At 29.7% G+C, this 23,514-nt stretch overlaps 2 protein-coding genes across 4 annotated transcripts in view; one reads left to right on the top strand and one right to left on the bottom strand.

The window, feature by feature from the left end:
* Window positions 1-351: 351 nt before the first annotated feature.
* bbx (bobby sox) lies at window positions 352-7,283 on the bottom strand. 3 transcript variants are annotated; one of them, XM_029304164.2, is made up of 9 exons: window positions 6,439-6,840; window positions 5,512-6,271; window positions 4,450-4,650; window positions 3,799-4,251; window positions 3,495-3,682; window positions 3,286-3,408; window positions 3,102-3,209; window positions 2,623-2,948; window positions 352-2,343 (listed from the first exon to the last, which is right to left on the bottom strand). In XM_029304164.2, the coding sequence occupies exons 2-9, from the start codon at window positions 5,554-5,556 to the stop codon at window positions 2,255-2,257; spliced, it is 1,533 nt and encodes a 510-aa protein (XP_029159997.1). In that variant the 5' UTR covers window positions 5,557-6,271; window positions 6,439-6,840; the 3' UTR covers window positions 352-2,254. The 3 variants fall into 3 exon arrangements, with proteins under 3 accessions (XP_029159997.1, XP_029159998.1, XP_029159999.1); XM_029304165.2 differs by lacking the exons at window positions 5,512-6,271; window positions 6,439-6,840 and adding an exon at window positions 6,874-7,283; XM_029304166.2 differs by lacking the exon at window positions 5,512-6,271.
* Window positions 7,284-9,256: 1,973 nt separating this feature from the next.
* Window positions 9,257-23,514, top strand: part of LOC114932005 (uncharacterized) — a 109,015-nt gene continuing 94,757 nt past the window's right edge. The window contains exons 1-2 of the mRNA XM_029304173.2: window positions 9,257-9,338; window positions 9,618-9,770. Coding sequence (XP_029160006.1) covers window positions 9,739-9,770 — 32 coding nt within the window. The 5' untranslated portion in view covers window positions 9,257-9,338; window positions 9,618-9,738. The remainder of the gene's footprint in view (window positions 9,339-9,617; window positions 9,771-23,514) is intronic.

Here is a 23,514-nt window from a genome sequence, read left to right as displayed (position 1 = left end):
AATTTGAATAAAACCTCAATAACTTCATAAATATATTATTTCTTTACAAACTTAATTTATTCTATATAAATTATCACGCATTTTGTCTTTTATTAATAATTTTATATATAACTATCAAATATATATATATAGATTTTTTAAATCATAAAATTGTCCAATAAAATATATTTTTATAGTATACAAATAATATACATATATATTCTCTACAAATACATATTGATAAAAAATTCAAACATAATACAAAAATGATTAATTACATTTCCTATATTATTATTACACTATATGATCGCAAATAATATATGTATTTCTATATAATAATTAGATAATATTAATAAAGTATATACATATATATTACATCAAAATATTATATCTTTATTATTCATATAAATGGTATTACAATATGTACACGTATAGACTCGTGTAAATTACATTCCTTTAAAGCTAGGTACATAGATGTTTTGTGCAGTAAAATTCGAAACATTCTCCCCTGATTTCATTAAAAGTCCAATCTTTATACATTGGCAACTAAGCCAGATTGTAAAGTCCTGCACCAGCACAGTCGCAATAAATTGCAGTACAATTGTAAAAGTCAAAATGTGGTCAGAAGAGCGAAACGAATCGAAAATATATGTTGTTGGTCGGTTATTTAATCACTATATTCTTCATATCTCTTCAAGGCACATTTGAAATATAATCAGTACATTCCTTTGCAAACTACAGACAAACCTATTAACGTTACATGCTTGCTTCTATCACTTTACAAATAGATTAGAAATTTAATAAAATTACAGAATTTTTATACACCTGCGTAGAAAGATAAAAAGAGAGAAAAAAATAGAAAGTTATATGTATACGTAAGAAAGAGAACAAAAGAAAATAGAAAGCAAAAAGAAATCAATAGAAAAATATAAAAAACTCCTTTAGCCAAAATCACAGACAAGTCTCTTACTTTCTCAAACAGAGCACAAAGTCGCATTCTCGTAATTCTAATGCTAAATTTATATATATGTATAATAAGATATTATATAATTGATATATATAAATATTATAAATACACATTCACATATGCAGATAGTCTTATCACTCTATTACATGCATACACGGATACACACGTATTTTAATACAAAGAGGTATTCATCTATAAAGTGCATTCGCATATATACTTGAGGAATTTATACAAATTTAAATTTACACGTGTAAGCGCGCGTCTATTCGCATGTATGCATGTATTATAACATGTATAAACAGTGGTCGCTTATATGTATATATATGTATATCCATATCATTTTGATTATACCCTTTTGATGTTCAAGTCGTGTCGTAAAGGATATTTCACTTTATAATTGTATATAATACTGCACCTATACCTATGTACACATCATACGCCCGTAGAATATTTTATAATAAAATATAAGATAAAATATATATTTTTCGTGCCTGTACACATACATTATCGGAAATGATAACGATGATAAATTTATATCAAAAATGTTATAGTTTGCGTCAAAGCAAGAAGAATTATTAACTTATATAATCATGTCAATTTGCATATCCAATTTTGCATTAAAAAAATGACATTAAAATGAATTATCAATTTTATAAAAAATAGATATACATCTTTGCATGTTTAGATTTCATTTCTTTAACTCAATTCATCTTCGCAAGATAACTTTGTACCACCTAAATCAGATTTATCGTTGGTATCATGAATTATACAATTTATATGAAGAAAAAATCTAATGTAAAAAAAAGCGAAAGAAGGATATTATTTTGAATTTAGTCATGATAAAATATTTACTTTGTATTAAAAATAATTGATTATCATTATATATTACATTAGATAATTCAATTATTTTATGTACAACAATGAGTCATATAAATAAAATCTACTTTTTCTAAGCCATAATACGAAATAATAAATTTAATTTTTAACGGAATAAATTATAGAAAATATTTCATTTTTCTATTTTTTCAGTACAATTATTACTCCAAATAAAAAAAAATTCCTCATATATTGAATAATGGAATTATCTATAGTCAGTAGCAGTCGTAATATATATATAATATCTGTAATAGTAAAGATTAACAATAAAGATATTAACAATAATCATTGTTGTCGATACCGCAATAGTATCGTTTATAACAGCACTTGGAAAAGTATGTGTTTTCCAGTAATAAGAAATTACATGGAGAAAACTTAATAAAGTTTTGGTTCTTATAGTGCAATCTTACATATCATTAATGGGTAACACAATTAAATGTTATTTTTGGTAAGTTTCGTTCTGTTGGCGGCAACTGTTGCAAGACACGCTAAAGCTTCAAGATCTGGAGATGCGCACCAAGCTATTGAGATGCAAATTATGTTTAATAAAAGATTTTAACGACATAGCAATTATATAAATTACAATTAAAATTAAATCGTAATAATTTCTTTCTACAAAGATTTTAACAATATATCACATTATAAAAATATAATTATAAAAAATTTATACATACAATTATTTATATTTAATTTTTCAAATTTATAAAAATTGAAATTTTTTAAAATTAATATCATATATAAATAGTAAGAAATATTAAATTATTTTCAATTGACATGTTGATAGAAATTGTACAACTTACATTTATTTGATTCTTGATCCTCAGAGTGTTTGGTGGAATTTATTGCCGCAGCGTTCCGCGTGATGGTTTGCTTTCGAGCTTTTCGTTTTTGACTTCCAACGAGATGAGCTTTCTCTGAATCTTCACAACTTTCATTTATCGTACTTTGAGTTTGACCGTTCGTTTGATCACTAGAAGATGGATTATTTTGATGTCTTTTATTTCCTGAAGAATTAAACTTTTGCAGAATTTTCTTTTTTTTCGTACGTTGCTGTTTTTTCTTTTCTTGAAATTCCTCTAAACTCAAAGACGGTAGTGCCTCAATCTTCTTTTCTAAATTGAAGTCCCTGTAAATGTAAGTTTATTATATAGTATATATATTTCTCTTTCTTATATATATTGTGTGTGTATGTGTACACTATATAATAAACTTTCTATATTATAATTTGTTTTAATGAGATTATTTAGATAATTTTCACAAAAAAAAAAAAAAAACATACTCAGCACGAAATCTTTTACGTGCCGTCCAAGGTCCGTAATCCAATTGATCTTCAGCTCCTTCAGTCTCTGTATCTTCAGGTTTCGAAGCTTCCATTTTTCCTTCAGCACTAAATATATTTCCTAATTATTTTTATTTGTAAAAAGAATATGTCTTCGAAAAATTTGAGAAATAAAAATACATACCTTTCCACAAGATGTTCTAGTTCTCCTCGAGAACTGTTTCCTCCCTCACTGCTTAAGGAATCTGTCTTTTCACTGACATTCGAAGAAATGGAATTTCTTCTTTCATTTGGACGTTCATCAGGTCTAAATCAATAAAGGATATATTTCTTTACAAAGTTGTAATCAATGAAATTAGATGACTAGCATTATGTAAGATTTTAATTACTTACCCGTGGCTTCCAGCTGTTCGTTTTCGTTTGTTTTGTTGGCCAGATGGACCGATATTTTTCATCTGTTCAGCAAGGAATTTTTGATAACGTAAACCTTTACATGTTCTTTCGCTACGAAAATTATTCTCCTCTGATTGTGTCTGTGTTGTTACAAAGGAATTTATTGCATGTTTCTCATTTTCTATGACCTAAAATACAGAAATTTCCATTGGTTACACTAGATATAAGAAATTGTATAATATTGCATCATACATAATTTGAAAAATATTTTGTAAATCATTTTCATAAGCAGATCAAATCTTACCATTTCATGTTGTTCGTTGTTATTTGATTCAGCTCTTTTCCTCTTCTTTTCACCAAAGAGATCTGCTTTACAATCTCTCTTTTGATCACCTTGGAAAGGTGATTCTGTATATCTTTTTTTTGGTGGTTTTGGAACAGTGTCATTTTCTATTATATCATTAATTGTTGTCTGTTCTTCAGATGGCTCTATCTTCTGAGGAGTAAAAAGAGAACTCAGTCCACCAATCTGTGATTCATCTGCTAATTTGCCTGGTTGGATTGATTGTCCATCCCTTCTGTCTGACTTTGTACAATCGGAAGACTCATATTCAGATTTGACACTATCTATGAATTGCATGCCATTACTAGACTCTTGCTTCTTGTTGGTAGGCCTAGTATTTAAAGTACGTAATGGAGGTGCTGGCAATTTGTACCATTTGAAATCAGGGTTCGCATTTAGAAATGCATCCTTGTACTGGAAAAATAATTAAGTTTTATATATATATATATACATGTTTTTTCTATATAAATTTATTGACAATAGTTGTGAGAACAGTTGTGAGAATAAAGCAACGTTTTATTTTTCATAGAAAAACTTTCTTACTTTTTTTTATTCTACAAAATTATCGATTTACTAATTTTTTCATATATATAACTGCAATTGCATCCTTACCTCCTGTGCAAGATTTGTGTAGGAACGCTTCTGGTCAGGCTGAAGGGTCGCCCACCACTCACCCAAGACCCTGGTGACTGCTCTATTTTCTAAATGTGGAAAGCCAGATCGCACCGAGCCACGATGTCGTTTGCAAAAAATCAAAAATGCATTCATGGGACGTCTTGCATGATGAGCTGGTTCCCGACTTTCACGTGATTCCTATTCATTTACACAATCAATTTTATTTATATATAATAGCCAAATCACAATTACATTACAAATAATAAATAAATGTGGCAAAGACAAAATATATATAATAAAGCTTTTTCATTCTATTTTTCTTTTAAGTGGGTGTGGTTCATTAGCATATTTAATACATGACTAAATACTATAATAAATATATGAAAAATATTTATTCATCTAACAAATTTACAATGTATTCCTTGAAGTCTTTAAATATTTATTTTTACATATCTTCTTTGTACAAGTATTTATATGTATTCTATATTTAGAATGGACTGCGAAACAAAAAATCTATGTTACTTAAAGAAAAAATCTTTTCACAATCTTGATTAATGTTTTTACTTTTCTCTAATTAATTATGTCATATAAATAAATTTTAATTTGTACTGATCGGCAATTTCTATCACAAATCTTTCAATTTATATCTACATATATTCTAATCAAAGGACATTCTAAGCAACATGTTAAACAAGTTTTCCAGATAAACAACAAAAATGTCTTTTCTCTCTCTCTCTTCCTTCTCTATTAGGAAATATTCGTGGTGAGTATCATCAAGTTTTGCATCACAGCCATAAGTAGCCATGTTGCTGTATTGATGAAGCCTTAAAGTGAAACAGCCTTTCATTATTTGTCTCATATACATATTCATATTGCCTGCTTAAACTTTTACACTGGATATTGATCCATATTTAACGAAATTTAGTCGATCGATTCGGCTGACAACGAGATGAGAGAGAAAATGCAAAAAATAAATAAATAAAAATCAAATCTCTTTCATAGAAAAAAAAAACAAGTTCACGAATAAAGAAAAAAATTGCAGTACTAAAGAAAAAAAACCTTGTCCTGGTCACACAAAATGGAACGCGCATATAATTGCAACATATGTCTCAATATGCGGAATAAAAGGAAGCGCAGCTGTCAACAGAGAGAAACGTCAAAATGATTCGCTTGCGGAATCCGCGTGATTTATTCTCTCATGCAAAATCATGCGTCGTCGTCGTCGTCGTCGTCTCGCGATGACAAGATGTTTTGTGACAGAGAATGAATGCACGCGTTCCGTTTACGATCCATATATATGTAGCGATAATTAACGCTCGAGGAAAAACGTAAAAAGGCGATCGAACGTTCACCGTTTCGTGTGATCGATTAAATGCAGCGAGCTCAAACAAACATTCGCTTATCGACGAGATACAAGACGCGATATGTATATATATATATATATTTTATTATATATATATGGACGACGGCGGAGTCTTCTCGATTATCAAACGGGACTTCCGAGGAACGAAAGATGAGATGCCAGGGCATGGCAGACGGAATCCAAACGAATTACACGTCTCTCCTTCCTTCTCTCTCTTCAAATTGTCGATTTCTCAATCAGGAGAACTGTCACATATGTTGTTTCATCCGGGGATTACGTCGGAATAAAATCGTTCGCTTCGACTCCATAATATTCCGAGAAAGGCACAGGCTTCTTTGTGCCAGGAATAAAGAAAGAAGGAAGGAAAGAGACGGCAGGAGGAGACAGATGTGAACCCGTTCGACGAGAATTCGCAGCATTCGGGAGCTGTCATGTTGCGGTTCCTGCCGACGAACGCTGCATCGTAAAATATATGCACATATATATGACAGCTGCGCCGTCAGCAAAAAAATTCGCGAGCGAGCACGAATTTTTCAACAAATTTGTCAAATAAACAAATAAAAAAAAAAATAAATCAAAGGATTCCGAAAATAGCCCGAGTTTATCTGGAGGCCGACACTCACATCGTCCCCGTGATCGTCGTACATCTTTGTCTCGTCACTGACGTTTCTCGCGCACTGACAGCTGCTCGGCTGACCGATGTAAATACAGACTGCGCGATCTTTGAATGAAGACGGGCGATTATCCGGGAATGCGTTCACGCACACGTCGACGTCGTCGTCGTCGTCGTCGTTCCTCGTCCCTCTCTCTCTCTCTCTGTCGTCACTCGTCGATATCGCGCACGACGTACATGTGTGCGTGTATATATTTATATATGTGTACAGGATGAGGTATTCGGGATCAAAACCGTGACTTTTGACACAAAAGCAAGGCGCGTTTCGTCCCCAGGCGTCGACCTGGTGCGGCCCAGCCGAGGTTCGTCCTTCGCGACGTTGATTCCCCACCGGCGTGAGAGAGAAAAAAGGAAAAAGAGCCCGCGGCGCTCATCTCGCACTCACCTTACGTTGTTGCTCGTTGGCAGCCATTTCTGATTTCACTTGACAATTCACTTCAGCGGCGCATAATGCGGACAACAACGAGACACAGATAAAGCTGTGCACACCGCTGTTCGTGTTTCACACTCGCGCACTGACTTGCTCGTTTCGTGCTCTCTCTCTCTGTCTCTGTCTCCCTCTCCCTCGACTCGTTTCTTTCCGTCTCCTTCTCTCACGTCTGCGTGCTTTCTGTAGCCTCCCTCTCTCCGTCCGGTTCGAGTAATATCTTATATTGCCGACACGTTCGCTTGCTTATTTCATACAAATGCAGAGTCGCGGAGGTAGGTTCGCGCAGCCCACGTAAGAGAAAATTCTCGTAGGATATATAACCAAGCGTGACGTTCTAGCGAAACATTCCGAAACGCTCGCGAGACGTCAAATGTCATTCGCGATTTTTCACGAATTAAAATCCTCGCATCCTTCAATGAAACATGAATAGTCGTCGCGATCGTTGACGTTTCGTGACTTCACTCGATCACGATCGATTATCGATTTACGCGTACCTTTTCGTTTCCATGCGGAACAAGGGTGATTTCCGAAATGCGGCGCTCGCGAGGCGGATTTGAATTGTCGCGCGCGACGCGACCCGCGCATGCGCGGCCGAGGTTCCTAGAGGGCGCTTGCGCGCGCCGTGCGTCGCACAGCTGATCGCACCGCCGTGCGGCATCGAGGCAACAGCTGTTCCGCGGATGATTGTCAAATTTAGAGCCGCGGTGCGTTTTAGTTTCCCCCTCCCTCCCGATTAATTTAGAAGGGGGGAAAGTGAGTAAGCGGTTGAATCATTTTCTTTTCGGACGACATTTTAAAAGAAAGAACTGGGATGCACATGCAAATGAATGTCTAGAATAATGTTGTAGGTATATACTCAGATATCTTCTAATACATGCATTTTTATTTACGATATCTATATATGATTAATGTGTTCTTGATAAACATGTAGCTTTGGGAAATTTCGAACTTTGTTCGAAAGATATTTAATAGATGAGTTTTTAATTGTCAAATTATTTAAATTCTCTCAGATAACCTAAGAATTGTGTGTATGTACATATATATTGTGTGTATATATATATATATATATATATAATTCTTTGTTAATTATTTTGTTTATATATATATGTATATATATAAAATATATACGTCATAGAGCACGTGTCTCTTTATTGTTCAAGATAAAGAGCAAGGTTCGAGATTGACCATGGAGGTCTACCATCGTCGTTAAACTACAGACTGTCGAGAGAACGTAATATTTAAAATTAGATAAAGTTAAATATATCGTTCTCGCAAAGTACGACTGGAGCATAATATTTTTTTGTATGTTTAACATAGGTCAATAACGATAATAATGACGATAATAACGGTATAATTTGTCATTCAGTATGTTTTCTCTTTTTTATACTTTATATGTACTCTGTGTCTTTTAATTTTTCTGCTATACAAGACAGTATATATTTTGTTATATAATATTTCACATGACAATATGAAAATATCAAACGTCAGAGTTCCTCTCGTGTAAATAACTTTTTCAGATTCAATAATATATCCATACATAAATATAAAAGTTGATATAATATATAGAAATTTTCTGATAATTATATATATATATATATATATATATATATATATATATATATATATATATATAAATTGTTCATGTGCCAATGCATTATTTATATGCAGCCATAAATATAAAAAGATTCCAATTTTTATGCTTCATACATTATTTATACATGCTTTACAACTATGAATAATAATAATAATAATGCAATGTATATATATTTTCTTCGTTGAAATGCGTTGTAATTCTTTCTCTGGCTCTTTCTCTCTCTTCTTCCTTCTCTCTCTCCATCTCTTTCTATGTTTATACTCCGTTTGTCACGTATGTGTGTAGACAGTGAGACACTAGCTACTATGATAAACATTTAAGCTTATTTTCAATCTCACGATCGTACGATTACGCTAGTCGGATTCTCACTCGCGATAATACAATGCATATTACGTATCTGCAATACAATTGTTATTCATAATATTTGCTTAATATTGTATGTGTAATTTTTCCAGCTAATGAATCACAATTATATATATATATATACACCAACAAAATATACGTATTTTTCCCTCAACAACAATTTATATCGATATATTTAATATGTAATTGTAATATTTCTCTTGACATATCTTGATTTTTTTCTATATTACTGAAAACAGTGCCAAATTTTTATAAATGATAATAAAGAGAATTATCGATGATCGATAAAGTAGGAATTTTCGATGATCGATAGAGCGTCCTTTCTTATCGACTATTTCTTTCTCTGAATAATTCGTGTTCTTGCAGTGGCGCCAGTTTGCGGAGGAACTAGACACTACAGTGATTCAACTTCGTTGTTTCGCGGGAGTCGGACGGATTGATTGTCGTGCATTTTATGTACAAGGTAAGCCAGCCTCATAAATCGGGATTTGGTTCCGATATCCTGTCTATTCGCCGCGAATTTGCATGCGGATAACCCGAGGGAAATTGAGATTTCCTTATCGCGCGTACAAATAAATCGCGAGCTTTCTCTCCGAAAAGTAAATTTTTTTTTTTAAGAAATTCCGCGAATCTCTGTCACTATTCGATTTATTTCTTGGAATACAAATATTTTGAAAGTAATAGACTTTGCGAAGGCATAATGCAATGCGCAGGTAGATATAATTGAATATGCTTTTTACAGATTATGCGGCATTATTGTGGTGTTGAGAGTATCGGAATCGTGGCGATCGATATAACGGCATCATGGTGGTCAATACAGAGGAAGCATAGTGTTCAATATAGCGGAATCATGGCGGATTTGCATGCAGGAATTGCAGGATTTCGATGCGGCATGGTGAGTCATCCGATCTCAAATTGATAATTGATCCCCAGTTGTTTTTGTATATGGGGTCATTAATATATCTTTTAATAATTTATATTAAAAGTTGAAGCACGTATGCATTTCTCTTATACATATATATATTTATGTGATATATTCTGTGCTTCTATGTGATTTATGTCCAAATTTATTTACGTTTGAGCGGTCTATATATGTACACATGCACATATAATACACAAGTAATAATATAAATAATAATACAATATAATAAAAGTATAAAATTAAATTTATAAATTTAAAATATTATTGTATTTGAAATATTTTTTCGAATTTGTTTTATAGTAATATTTTTCGAATTCTTTTTGAAAGAGAAGAAAAAAATTTAGACAAAAATTTTGAGACTAAGAACTTTTTAAACTTATAACTATTTATAATTAATTATCATTAAAATGTTAGAAGATATTCTAAGACTAAAAATTTTTATAATTTATAACTATTTAATATTAATTATTAATATTTATTATATTATAATACTATATATATATATATATATATATATATATATATATAATATATTATTTATTATAAATAGTTTTTTATTTTTATTATAAATAGGTTTTGCATATTTTATTATTTTAATTATTATTATTTATATTATTCATTATTATTTTGTCGGGGGGTATTGCATAAATTATTGTAAGATGTACACATTGCGCAATATTGCGTCTGTTATTCAAAATAGATGTCTTCAGACTTTTTGATCGAGTTGAATCAAGCTTGCGTCACTTTTCCGATCTTTTCCGGAATATCGTAGTGCGAAATAATTTACGTGTTTGCCTTTTGTATCTTTTATGCGCCTCTTTTCCCTTTTCCCGACCTTTAGTACGATGTAAACTCATATAAAAGTCAATCTCTGGCAGTTGTTTCATAGCGATCGTCTTTGCGATTTGCATGTTTTTAATCTCGTTAGATGATTATTTAGCCTTTCAAATTTTTCTAACCAAGATCTTAATACTTTATTCAATTTTCTTAAATTTACTCAAAAATTTATAATATAATCTTCGCTCTCTCTATCTTTATTTTTCTTTATACGAGATACTGTTTGATTAGAGAATTATTTATTTTTAACATTTTAAGGAATTTAAATGACATTTTCAATTATGTGTATCGTATTAGTATTTTTCAATATTTTCTTTTAATTCTTGCATTTTAACGCTCTTATTTTGTGTTTTATAACTCCTGTATTATATTTTATTTTCACGTAATCTTATTATGTCTTACATAACTTTGTATAACATATCCGGATTTGCTTACAGAATAGACTGACTTTTAGCTCATTTTTCTTTGTAAGAAAATATTTAGGACGGCCCGAAATCTTTTTCCCCGGCAATTGGATTTGTCTCCATTCACGTGCGGAAAGACAATCGGAAAAAGGCGATTGGGAAAAGGTGCCGAAAGGGGCTTAAGAGCAAAAGAGCACGTGGCTTCGACGTGGCGCGAACAATAGCGCTGTAACTAACTCATTTACGCAACATTGATTAACTTAAGACGCACAATGTCCTTCCCCTTTTGATTTACGACCACGTCTGTTTCTCAACCGACTAGTCTCTTTTGGGATTTATCCCGCTACGATAATCAAGTTAACCCTCGGTAATCAAACTTTGTGTCATAACGCACGTTGTAACGCAGGATTGCGTTACACACTATAGATCTCCACAAATAGTAAATAAAATAATTCATTCTTATTTCTTATATTTGCGCGCAATTAAATTTGCTTTAAGAAACTTTTCACTTAAGAGAATCGACCTCATATTTGAAAATTTTTCGTCAAATTATCGTCGAGGAAGTTCTCAAAGTTGTTTTTGAAGAATTCGTATATGAAAGAAACCGTACGAAGGGAGGAAGAGGACTGTTGTAGGTGATATTTTGTATGAACGAGAAAAATCTTAATGTAAGGGGGACATGAAATGATAAATTGTAATCACGACTTTGTTAGATTTCTCGGGAGAAAAGTTTATCGTGAAAAGTAATTTCGCCGTACTACCTACGTGAACATTTTTCTCTTCATTGCAAAGTAATACGGGATCAGAGGAAAGAATATAGAAAAACTTATTTTTTATAATCTTTACCTTCGAGTTCATGTGTGCTATTTTTCCCATCTGAATTGAAAAATTTCTATTTAATATCTTTCTCATACGTACATAAAAAGATATTTCTATTTTATCATATATATTTATATTGAAGCTAAATGCTTTATGCTAAATGCATTATGCGTTATACGCTCGAGGATTGTATAATATTGCGGGATAATCCATTGGGATATTGCGGAATAATCTAATGAAATGCAGTAGGGTTTAAAATTAAAATTGTTCATCATGTCTTTGACAATCGGAATTAATTAAAAGCACTTGATCGTTTATTCGCTTCGCTATACACACGATATTAAATTCAATTGTTATTCGATTAAAATTATTTGTGATATCAAATGTCACTTTTAATTAAATTATAATTTATACAATTAATAATTCGCCAACTGTGTGAGAATAATTATTGTGTACAAGAATATTAACACGCTTTCTTGCTCTTTCTCGCTTTTCTTCAAATGTAAAAATTATATTTTTTTACTCAAATTATTTGTTTTCAAAAATTTATACAATTTTATATATTTACATGTAAAATATATGTGCAATGCTTTATTAAGGAATGTATATATCTAATATTTCTATCAAATGAGAAAGTTTTTCAGAGAGAGAGAATTTTCCTTCAAAAATCTTTTTTTCTCAAAATATCTTTTTATCAATTCAACATTAAATAATTTCTAAATAAGACATCGGTCTGTACGAATTAAAATGTCTTGTCTCTGCGAAGTTATACCTTCCTCAAAGGAGAATAATTATGCGTTTTGCGAAACGTGAAAATGAGAATACACAAATTTGATGTATATTCTCTGGCAGAGAACGTATTCTCAATTTAATAGAGGCTTAGCATTAACGAACTTTAACGCTCGTCTTCGCAAACTAGCAAACAAAGTCATTCTGGACCACTAAACGCGGCTTCGTTCTCAGCTCGAGTGCGCCGGAACTTTCCAAGATGCGACGATGCAGATGCACGTCGAGAATTCATCTCTGTCTCGCGTTTCGCGTATAATACCCTCTTTCTGACACATTCCTTGAACGTGTCTTAAAGAGGAGGCGACGCCACTTCAGGAATCTAATCGTTATTGCTCGTGTAACTTTGCATCGAGTTTGAACGCTTGAATTCGTTACGAGGAAAGTCGCTTTCGTGTTGAATTACCACGTATATACTCCGAATTATTACTTTATTAAGTAATAGGAGACCTGTCGGCTCGAATAAACGTTTGAACTCACGATAGACAAGATTGCGCTAAACGAAGCATGCGCATCTTAAATCGGTTACCCCATATATGCATTCATATTTATTTCCTCTACGAATAATTATTTCCAACTACATCTGTGTGCGAATTGTCTTTATGATCCTTGTTTAAAGAGATTGCACTTATTAAATACATAGAAATTGCTGTATTTATTGTCTAATTTAATAAATCAGAAAATATATTATCATGATAAAATAAAAAATAAATCGTGGTTATAAACAATGAGTTGACGTGCAAAAAGATTTTTTGGTACGATCACGAAAATAAATTTATTTATAACTTTCTTTGGTGGTTATCATCTTCTTGTGAATGAATCGAATGCTAAATATTTTGAATAAATATTCTGTTTATATTTGCTGTGGAATAAGCATCTTCTGAATTTTAAAGCGCAAATGGACATTTGCTATTCATTCTTTGTTTGTTCAAATATACATATATGTATATATACAGGATGTATCTAAAATGTAATAGTGCAAAATCAAATATAAAAAATCTCCATATGTACAATAAGTGAGAAAAATTTTAGATAATTCTTTGTCAAAAATTAAGGGGTTTTCTTATATAAACATTCTTGTCCTTTCTTGAGAAGTTATACTTTTCTAAAGAGGGAGGTAAAAATTAAATTTTATTATTTTCTCAAATTTCAGAGGAATTAATAAAATAAAATCGAAAAAACATTCCACCAAGTTTCATTTTTTAATTTGAAATTTAAGAAAAGAAATAAAAACTTAATTTTTACCCTTCTCTTCTTAGAAAAATGTAATTCCTCAGGAAAAAATAAGAGTATATGTTTATATAAGAAATCTTCTTAATTTTTGACAAAGAATCATCTCTCTTGAAATTTTTTGAACTTATTTAGGTACACTCTGTATATATGTATGTATACAATATACATATTTCATGAAAGCTTCGAAAAGCGAGGGAGAAATGATTAGATCCGCGCTACCTTTTATATAAAAATTTCGTATTCTTTGTACGTCATATTTCTTTTCGCAGAAAATTATTTGATGATTCGACATCTTTCATTGCAAAAATTTTATAGTCTTGAATCTTCAGATTTTGATCTCTATTAAATCATCTTCTTAAATTAGATGAATCAGTTGTGCAAAAGCACTATTACAATTGAAAATATATATTCTTTCTTCTCTTTTTCTCACCGAAGAGTGTATAAATCAAATATAAAAAAATCTCCATATGTACAATATTTTAATAACGATAACATACTTGAGTTTAAAATATTAGTTTGCATAAGATTTTCTTTATCTGTGTCTTTTTTAAAATTACACATAATATCAATTAAACATAAACATACATACATCAAATAAGTATATTTTCACATATAATTTAAAATTACACTATATTTAGTAAATGTTGCTATATATACAAAGTGTTATAAAAGTACCGGAACAGCAGAATAACTCGAAAAATATGAGTCCTATAGAAAAAATGCTAAGTACTGGGTTTTTATGCTTTTTTCCTGGCTATCTGACGTTCAGTACTTAACATTTTTTCTAAGACTCATATTTTTCGAGTCTGCTGTTCCGGTACTTTTATAACATCCTGTATACATAATATAGAACAAATAATAGGGATATTAATAACAATTGTATATCATTTATCTTCGAATTTTTTCATGCCACGCATGAATGAAGTTTCACGTTTCAGAAATCGAATTTGGTTTGCGCGAATGAGAACGAAACTGATTTCGCGAATCGTTGCCCACGAAGGGCTCAAAAGAGCATGCCCCTAGCACTATCCCCTTGACCGGTTTGCGCACCGGTTACGAGCGAGTGCGCACAGTCGGAAAGCCATTCGATTGATTCGAAGTGTAATGCGAACTCTGTTTCGTCTTCGCTTTTACACAGCTACGAGAGTCGCTTTTTACAGCGACTTGATTCGTTCGCAGTATGGCTCAGCGAGTATTGCGATTACTTTTGTGATCAAACTGCACGGTCGTTATTTTTATGGGCTATTAAGTATCGTCAATTTATATATAGAAATCGAAACGATCAGAGCATCTCGTTATAATAACGTGATATTTTTCAAAACTAGCACTTGAAAAATAAGATATACTTTCTATATAAAAAAATACGCAATTTTAACTATTAAAGTTATGTTCAACTTTTTTTTTTAATAAAAATCCAATTAAGAAGTGCAAAAGCTTTAGCTGCAGTTTTTCCAATACTATTTAATGATGTTCTTTCTCTGTATTTTCTAATTACTTCTGATAATCACTTCTGATAAATCACTTTTATGTTACATTATTATATTGCTGTATTTAAAAGTAAATGAATAAACGGTTCTCTGATGTGCGATATTGTCTTTCTTTCATTTTCATTTCATACATATAATAATATTATGTGACACTTCGACATATTAATATTATTTTATATTAATATTATTTTAATTACCAATAAGACGTATATGTCATTTATATATAGTTATACAATTTTTTAGTCGCGAAACTTTTCTCGAGAACAAAGATATAGCTCCAAATATTAAATATAATATATTTTAATCAATTACCTTCTTAACAATCTTATTTTACACAAGATAAAATCTTGTCGCTGGAAATAAAAAAATTAATTATAAAACTAATTAGTCACCGCGTAAGAGAATCGAACGTTATATTCATAAGAATGAATATGCAAAAGAGGAATGCGCAGAAAGCGAAGAGTTATTCTTAAAAACCCGTCGAGTTTCTGTGATACTTCTATTTCACAGAGAAATATTTCGCTACTATAATCCTTCTCGTGATAGATCTTTCAGTTCCTTTGTAACTTCCATGATTATTTGGCGATTCTGCAGATGACGTTACGTAAAAGAGATGCTACTAGAATAGCAGCACAGCAGACTAATTTATCCGACTTGCGTAGTTTCGATCCACGTCACTAAAAGAAGTAGCAGACTTTTGGAGCAGTAAAAGATATTTAAAGTGTTTTTGAAAATCTATTTAATGACATTTGAGTTGAGAGATAATTTTGTCGAAAAATTAACGATTATATTTTATTTTAATTGCAGTTGTTTAATATTAGAAATTGTTAAATTTTAGCACATTGGGGGAAAGATTATTAGTGTTGAAGTTTTATGCAAAGAGATAATAAATGTGGTAGTTGGAAATGTTTGAGATAGGAATCAATTAGAAGCAAGCAATAAGCTTAGTTCAATTATTAGCATATTTAAATAACATTCAAAATTACTAGAAAGTTAGTGTAAATAAAGTGAAAATAGGTCACGACGATCAATATCAAGAAGATCTTAAGTAATGTTAAAATGAACCTATTATTAAATACATCGGCTAGAAAAGTTGACTCTATTAACATGACTTTAAAGAAGTATAGGAAAGTGATATAATTTCTTTAGTAAAATAATTTATAAATAATCTTTAAATTTATGATCTATACATATATATTTGCCTTTGGACGAAATATTAACCATTATAAAGAATATATGTATTACAAAGAAGGCAGATCTAATTTTCGATGATTATTTTCGTAGTCTTAAGAAAAATTGTGGGAGCTTATTCAAAGATAATAGTTTCGCTGATTTCGTAATTTCATCAATTTTCAAAAAATTGTACAATAATTTCATGGAAGAAATCATCCTCTTAATTTCGACAATTTATAATTCTAATTTCGCGAAATTTCGTATCGAAGACACTCGACTTGCGGCATTTCACAAATTCTAAATAACTCTGGATACTTGTTACTCTCTCTCCCTTATTCTCTCTCTCTGTGCACAAGTGCACTGCAAATATCTCCGAAGTGCTGTAATTAGTAAACTTGACACGATTCTTGATTACAATTTGCGTCGTAGCTCATAGCTGATAATTTTCAGCGAAATTTTTTGGCTAAAAGTAATATCTTTTTTGGGAGGAAATATTTATATAATTAATTACTTGAAAACATTTGTACACAATATTTTTGTTCGATAAAAAATGAGTTTTCTAAACAAGGAGTTTATTATTTATAAAAATAATTCGCACTTTTAGCTTTCCTACTTTCTTACCTTCTTATATATTTCTTTTTCTCTTGCCACATGATAAAATAGAATTGCGATAATATATCCTTTCCGTACATCTGCATTTGACATTTTTCTTTCAATTTACCCAGAAGTGACTGATTTTACGCGAAGAAAATTTCTATCACGTAATTGCGAATACTGACGAATGCTGACCACTACACTCTCGACGGTTGTTTCATCTTTTTAACCTTTCGCTTTATGTTCCTCACGGCTCTCTAGTTGAAAGTCACGTTCGCTCGTTGTCGCTCTTTTCACTCGCGACTATCGCCTTTGTGCGCCGCTCTCATTGTTTCCGCACTCGTTTAATTTGCTGTCCAGTAAGGTTGCAATTATCGTTTACGACAAAGGTAGACTTTAATTTATGACCGGAAGTGGCGTGACTTTTTTTCTCGAGCAAGAAACATTTTTAAGTGGCGGGAAAAAATAGAATTGGCAATCAGTAATCAGTATTTGTTAGAGTTCAGTTATGTCAAGATAAAAAATGTACTGTAAACGATCATTTGCCTTTGAGACATATTAACAAATATTAGCAAATTATATAATTATAGTAAACTTAATTAGCTGAATTATTTAATTAATTATAGCACTTATATACATACATATATATATATATATATATGTGTGTGTGCTTAATTTTTTTAATTCTTTGATTTCGAGAAAAAAATTTTATAGACAATCTATATACAATTCATTTAAAATTAATTTATTTAAAATTATCAAAAGCATTATGAATTATGTATATATTGTCTGTTTCAGTAATTGTACTAGTAACAATAACGATAACAATTTTATAACACTTTGCTACGAATGGATGGTAATTTAATTAAATTTTTAAATATTTTTCTTATTAAATACATTGATATTAATTTAAATGTATACACTTGCAACGCAATCGATTTAATTAAAAATAAAATTAAAGTTAGATAAAAAATGAGATTAATTTTTTTAAATTTAGCTAGCATAAATTAATTTGAACATCAAACAAGATAACAATGAATAATCTATATCGGTAAATATTGATCCGTTATTTTTTCTTAATATCTTATTTTTTTGTTTTCCTTTCTCTCTTTTTCTCTTTCTTTTTCTACCAACAATGTTCAACTTCAATAACCAATTTTTCCATCCTCGATTTACTCGATGCCGACATAACAGGATGATATACTTCCAAATAATGAACGAGGCGGAGAGAGAATAGAGAGAACAGAAAGACGATTATTAAATCTGAAAACTACGAATTTTATACCTTTAAAATCAGCGTTTTGCTCAACGATATTTTTTACTGCCATTTACACCGAACGAATTTATGTCGCATTAAATAAATGCACGAGAAAATTTATCTACTGATATCTACCACTTTTCGTGATTCCTTTGTTCTCTTTGTCGATTTTTCGACAAATTCGTGGATTTATCAAATCGTGTTATTACATTTCAAACGTGAGCTTTTACACGTGCGATTTTACATCGAAATTTAAAAAAAATTTGTTTACTCTATGCTTTTATAATAACAGCGCAGATAATTTTAACTTAATTCGATAAGACAGTTAAATTATACATACATGTGAGTATTAATCAATAAACTTAAACTGTTATAATATACTATAATTTCAATTAATAAATGAAAATGTGAATATTGATTGTATATATCATGACAAACGCAGTGTATCATTATCATATTGCGTTGTTTAATAATTAAACGCAAACATAACTGATGTGTTTAATTCGTGTTTGTGCTTTTATTTAATTGTAAACAATATTCCAATTGTTGAAATTGATATAGTATAATACTGTATCTAATTTCGATAAACTTTGTTAAATGTTTGAAAATATCATGATTTTTGCACTTTGACCCAAATTATTGTTAGACGAATATGTCAGAAATATCTGTTGCAAAGGTCAGCGTAAGGTTCTTCTGCCTGAATCGTAGCATTTAAAGTCTGATGAGATAGCTCAGAAACCTTGTACTGCAGTTGAATATTTTAAAAAATTACGTTTTAATATTGTATTAGTGCACGAGCTGCGTTGGCGAGTGCGATAAATTATATACCATCAAAAATACAGATACTATCCTTTTCATAAAAAATTTATTTCAAAATTATCCTCATCATTAATCAATTTCAGACTATAAATTTTTAAGTTTATTTAAATATAGCAATCACATTTAAATTAATACATGTTTTTATATCTGTAAATGGAAACAAAATAATAGACGTTTTTGATCAAGTAAAAATGAATGAATAACAATATAACAGAAGTGCAAAATTTATGTTAATATGTAATTAATTTCTATAATATACATTAACTATATATATCATAAATTTTCTTTACTCCAAAATTGTTAAAATGTTTCCTTATATCATTTTTTTAATTAAATGGTTTCCACGTATTTTTAGTAGAAGTAAAACTCATTTTAATTCTATATATTGCTATTAGATTTAAAAATTGATAAATCTATAATATTCTGATTAATACTTATATAACTTTTATAAGAGATATTACGATGGTTTCCACGTATTTTTAGTAGAAGTAAAACTCATTTTAATTCTATATATTGCTATTAGATTTAAAAATTTATAAATCTATAATATTCTGATTAATATAAACTTTTATAAGAGATATTACGATCAATATGAATATTTTCATGTATTTATTATGAAAGAAATACACAGACGCGAGGAAAATAATAGCAATTATGCATTTTTATCAATTGGAGCGCGTTTGTTTTTGTAAAGATATAATTTTTCATTCATTTTTCCTGGCAATTATATATTTTCTGAAATAATTACGTGTTAAAGATGAAAAAATACAACCTCTATAATATTTAAATAATTCTTCAAAATTAATAAATTCTTCAGAGATTGTCAATAATGTTGTCAGCTTAAAAAGACAGTTCTACACATATTTATTTTCTTTTTTATTACTATATAAATTTGTTTGACGTTTGATGAATACTCCAGTTTATCTGCCAACACATTCCATATAATATAGTGTAAACATTGTGTGACCAAAAGTAATCAATCGGTTCGCGACTCACTAAACCTGAAGTGATATTTCGTGCAAGCTCTGCAAAGAAGAGCAACCGCAGTCATTTACGGCATGTCTCGTAATTTATGAACTTCTCGATTGCCAAGCGAAGCAGAAGACCACAGCACATCGACTATTTATCACTCGAGCACCCGTATTTTTTTATGTATACTTCCGTGCGTATTTTCCGTCGCGATATTTATGGAGCGAATCTTTATTTCAACTCCCAGCGGCGATTCATGATTTGCGAAATAAATAAAGCCGAGATTGAATCTGCGGGAGTCCTTTAAAACGATTGCGAAAGTTTCGAGGAGGAGCCGCGCTGTCGTCATATATTTTCTACAAATGTCGTCAACAATTTCTTCTACCAGAGAGAATATCTATTTAAAGACCTCATAATGTAAATGATAACTTCATATTTCAGTTGATATGAAAAGAAATATATGACTCGGAAATGATGAATACTCAAAGTCTTACCGAAATTTTCTCTCACGAGTGTCAAATACGATGTGATTTATTGTGTCTATTTATGCCTGAAAAAAATTTGTTAAATTGACTAAATTGCGTTTAATATTATTTTCTTAATTAAACATATAAAAAAATTTTAATTTAATATATGTTTAATTAACAAAATAGTAATTTAGTTGAAAAGTTTAGTCAAGTCAATCAATTTTTTTTATTGTGAGTGTAAAAGAGCAAAAGTCATTCAACAAGTATTTCAATAAATATCTATCGTGATATGGTTTTTCATAATATGAGTAATATGAATATTACATTATTCTCTTATTATTTTTTAAAAATATAAATCAATTATAAATGTAACTACAAAATAATTTCTAAGTTTAATGAAAAGCAGAGAGAAAGAGATACAGAATTTTACTTCTATAAAACAATTTAAAAAAATATTAATTGTATAAAAGTCATTGAAAGATTTTATAAAAGATTCTATATTTTTCGATTGTTTTTTATAATATATATATTGTAATTAGTTGTATTATCTAACAGTTTAAATTAAAAAAGTCCGAGAAGAGATGAATTATGACATAATTTTATTCTGTACTTAATTAATTTTTGTTAAGACAAAAGTGTGAAGAAAAAATAAAAAATAATTATATTAAAATAATTTCTGATGAATATTCAATGCATGACAAACTTCCATTCCAACATTGGCGTTAAAATGCAAGATGAAGTAAATGCAAAACTCGAAATGAAATTTCCCGAGATTTCTCTTATAATAGTTGACTAATACTACTAGAGCTCTCTGCTTTTCAAATCATCAAATCAAGTTACAATTGAATGGAAGCGAATAAAGAAGTTGAAAGAGATATCATTGTTATATTCTTGTCAAAAGTGAATTATAAACATAAATAAATCATTGTTTAGCATCGTATCATAATATTACAAATTACACTGCGCGATACATTATATGATTAACATGGTTTGAAACGAATCAATCTAATTAGTAAGTCACAATTAGTGATAGTTCATCAATCGAATTTGACACATTATAATAATTCTCTAAAATATTATTAATATTATAAAAATGTATAATATTATAAAAATGTATATCTTTTTAATGCGCATTGTTTTTTTACTCGTTTCAATTAATTTTAGGAATTCCAGAGTGTTATTTAGTTTTTTATGCTTTATTATCCAAAAGTATATCTAAAGGTAATGGGTCATAATTATCCTGGATTTTACATCGAATATAACAATCTGCAATCTCGTATGCATACAGTTATTTATAATAATCTTGTTTGAACATCGCCAGCGTGATTTTCACGCGATTGTAACGAATTATTAAAGTAAAATTAACATGAAATTGATCCGCGCAGGTAATTCCAGCGCGAGAACACTAAAATATTAGCATAATTTCACTATATTAGCTTCAATTTTCGATAATGCGCCTGAAATATAATAACTTAACTTAGTTGACCCAGTTCAATAAAAAATCAGAGCGTGACTAACGTCCCGTATGCAAAAATTTTCTCTCTGAAATTTAATGTCGCAAACTGATATAATTAATTCGAATTCTGCGATTGAATCAGTTCCTTTGAACCGGCCGCTTTATATCATGTTTCGAGAGGACAATATCGCAAATCTCACGGAACATAATCCATTAATAAATAATCAAAAGAGTTATCACAATTAACAAATCGGATTGTTTCAAACGCACATTTATTAGCATTGAATATAACGTTAAATACACTGCAAAAAAATAAAATATATAAAAGAAATAAAAAATTAAATAAAAAAACGAATTTTTCTCTAAAATTTGTGAAATATGATGTGCATACTTTTCAAAAAAATATGTGTGCGTAATAGAAATGTATTTATTTTTGTGACTATAGATGATATAATATAATTATGTACCGTATTAAAAATTGAAACATAAAATATACTCTATCCAGTTTTTAATTCTTATTTATAAATTAAAAAAAACGCTCGCGTGATATTGAAGATTATAACACAGGAGCAGATGAGATTTAAAATCATAACGTTGGCAAACGTGAACGGATTAAATGCTTCGACGAACAACCACGGTGAATCCGAGCGAATCTCTTTAAAACGTGGAATATTTAATTACTGATCCTGAGATTGATCCCGAATCGATTAGTTGTTTATCTTCGCTTGACGTTAAATACTACATCCGAGTATCGCGATTCTGGTGCTAATGTAATTAATCAATAGAATAAACTGGCTCGTTTAAAAATAAGGATTCGTATTTTTACATAGATTTCGAAAAGCTTATCAAATATTTTGTTTAAAAAATTTGAAAAAAAATAATATAAAGTATTTACTTTAATTTGTGTCAAAATATTAATGAATTTAATTTTTTTTATATTTTAATTTTTTCGTTAAAAAAATAATCAGATAAAGAGAAAATATCGATTTGTTGGATAAATAAAAAATAAAAATTCGTATTTTCACATAGATTTTGAAAAGCTTATCAAATATTTTGTTTAAAAAATTTGAAAAAAAATAATATAAAGTACCTACTTTAATTTGTGTCAAAATATTAATGAATTTAATTTTTTTTATATTTTAATTTTTTCGTTAAAAAAATAATCAGATAAAGAGAAAATATCGATTTGTTGGATAAATAAAAAATAAAAATTCGTATTTTCACATAGATTTTGAAAAGCTTATCAAATATTTTGTTTAAAAAATTTGAAAAAAAATAATATAAAGTACCTACTTTAATTTGTGTCAAAATATTAATTAATTTAATTTTTTTTATATTTTAATTTTTTCGTTAAAAAAAATAAATAATCGGATAAAGAGAAAATATCGATTTGTTGAATATATCTGATAAAATAC

Source organism: Nylanderia fulva, unplaced genomic scaffold (assembly GCF_048542155.1).
Source record: "Nylanderia fulva isolate GAGA-0341 unplaced genomic scaffold, ASM4854215v1 Scaffold10, whole genome shotgun sequence".
Taxonomy (NCBI): domain Eukaryota; kingdom Metazoa; phylum Arthropoda; class Insecta; order Hymenoptera; family Formicidae; genus Nylanderia; species Nylanderia fulva.
This window is presented reverse-complemented; position numbering and strand designations above follow the sequence as displayed.

Bases quoted from the DNA above. Each gene is read 5' to 3' on its own strand.
- bbx (XM_029304164.2), bottom strand. From the start codon at position 5,556: ATGTTGCAATTATATGCGCGTTCCATTTTGTGTGACCAGGACAAG. The intron at 3,683-3,798 runs GTAAGATTTGAT...TCTGTATTTTAG, and splicing joins ACAACGAACAACATGAAATG to GTCATAGAAAATGAGAAACA. The intron at 2,949-3,101 runs GTATGTTTTTTT...TTACATTTACAG, and splicing joins CGTAAAAGATTTCGTGCTGA to GGACTTCAATTTAGAAAAGA.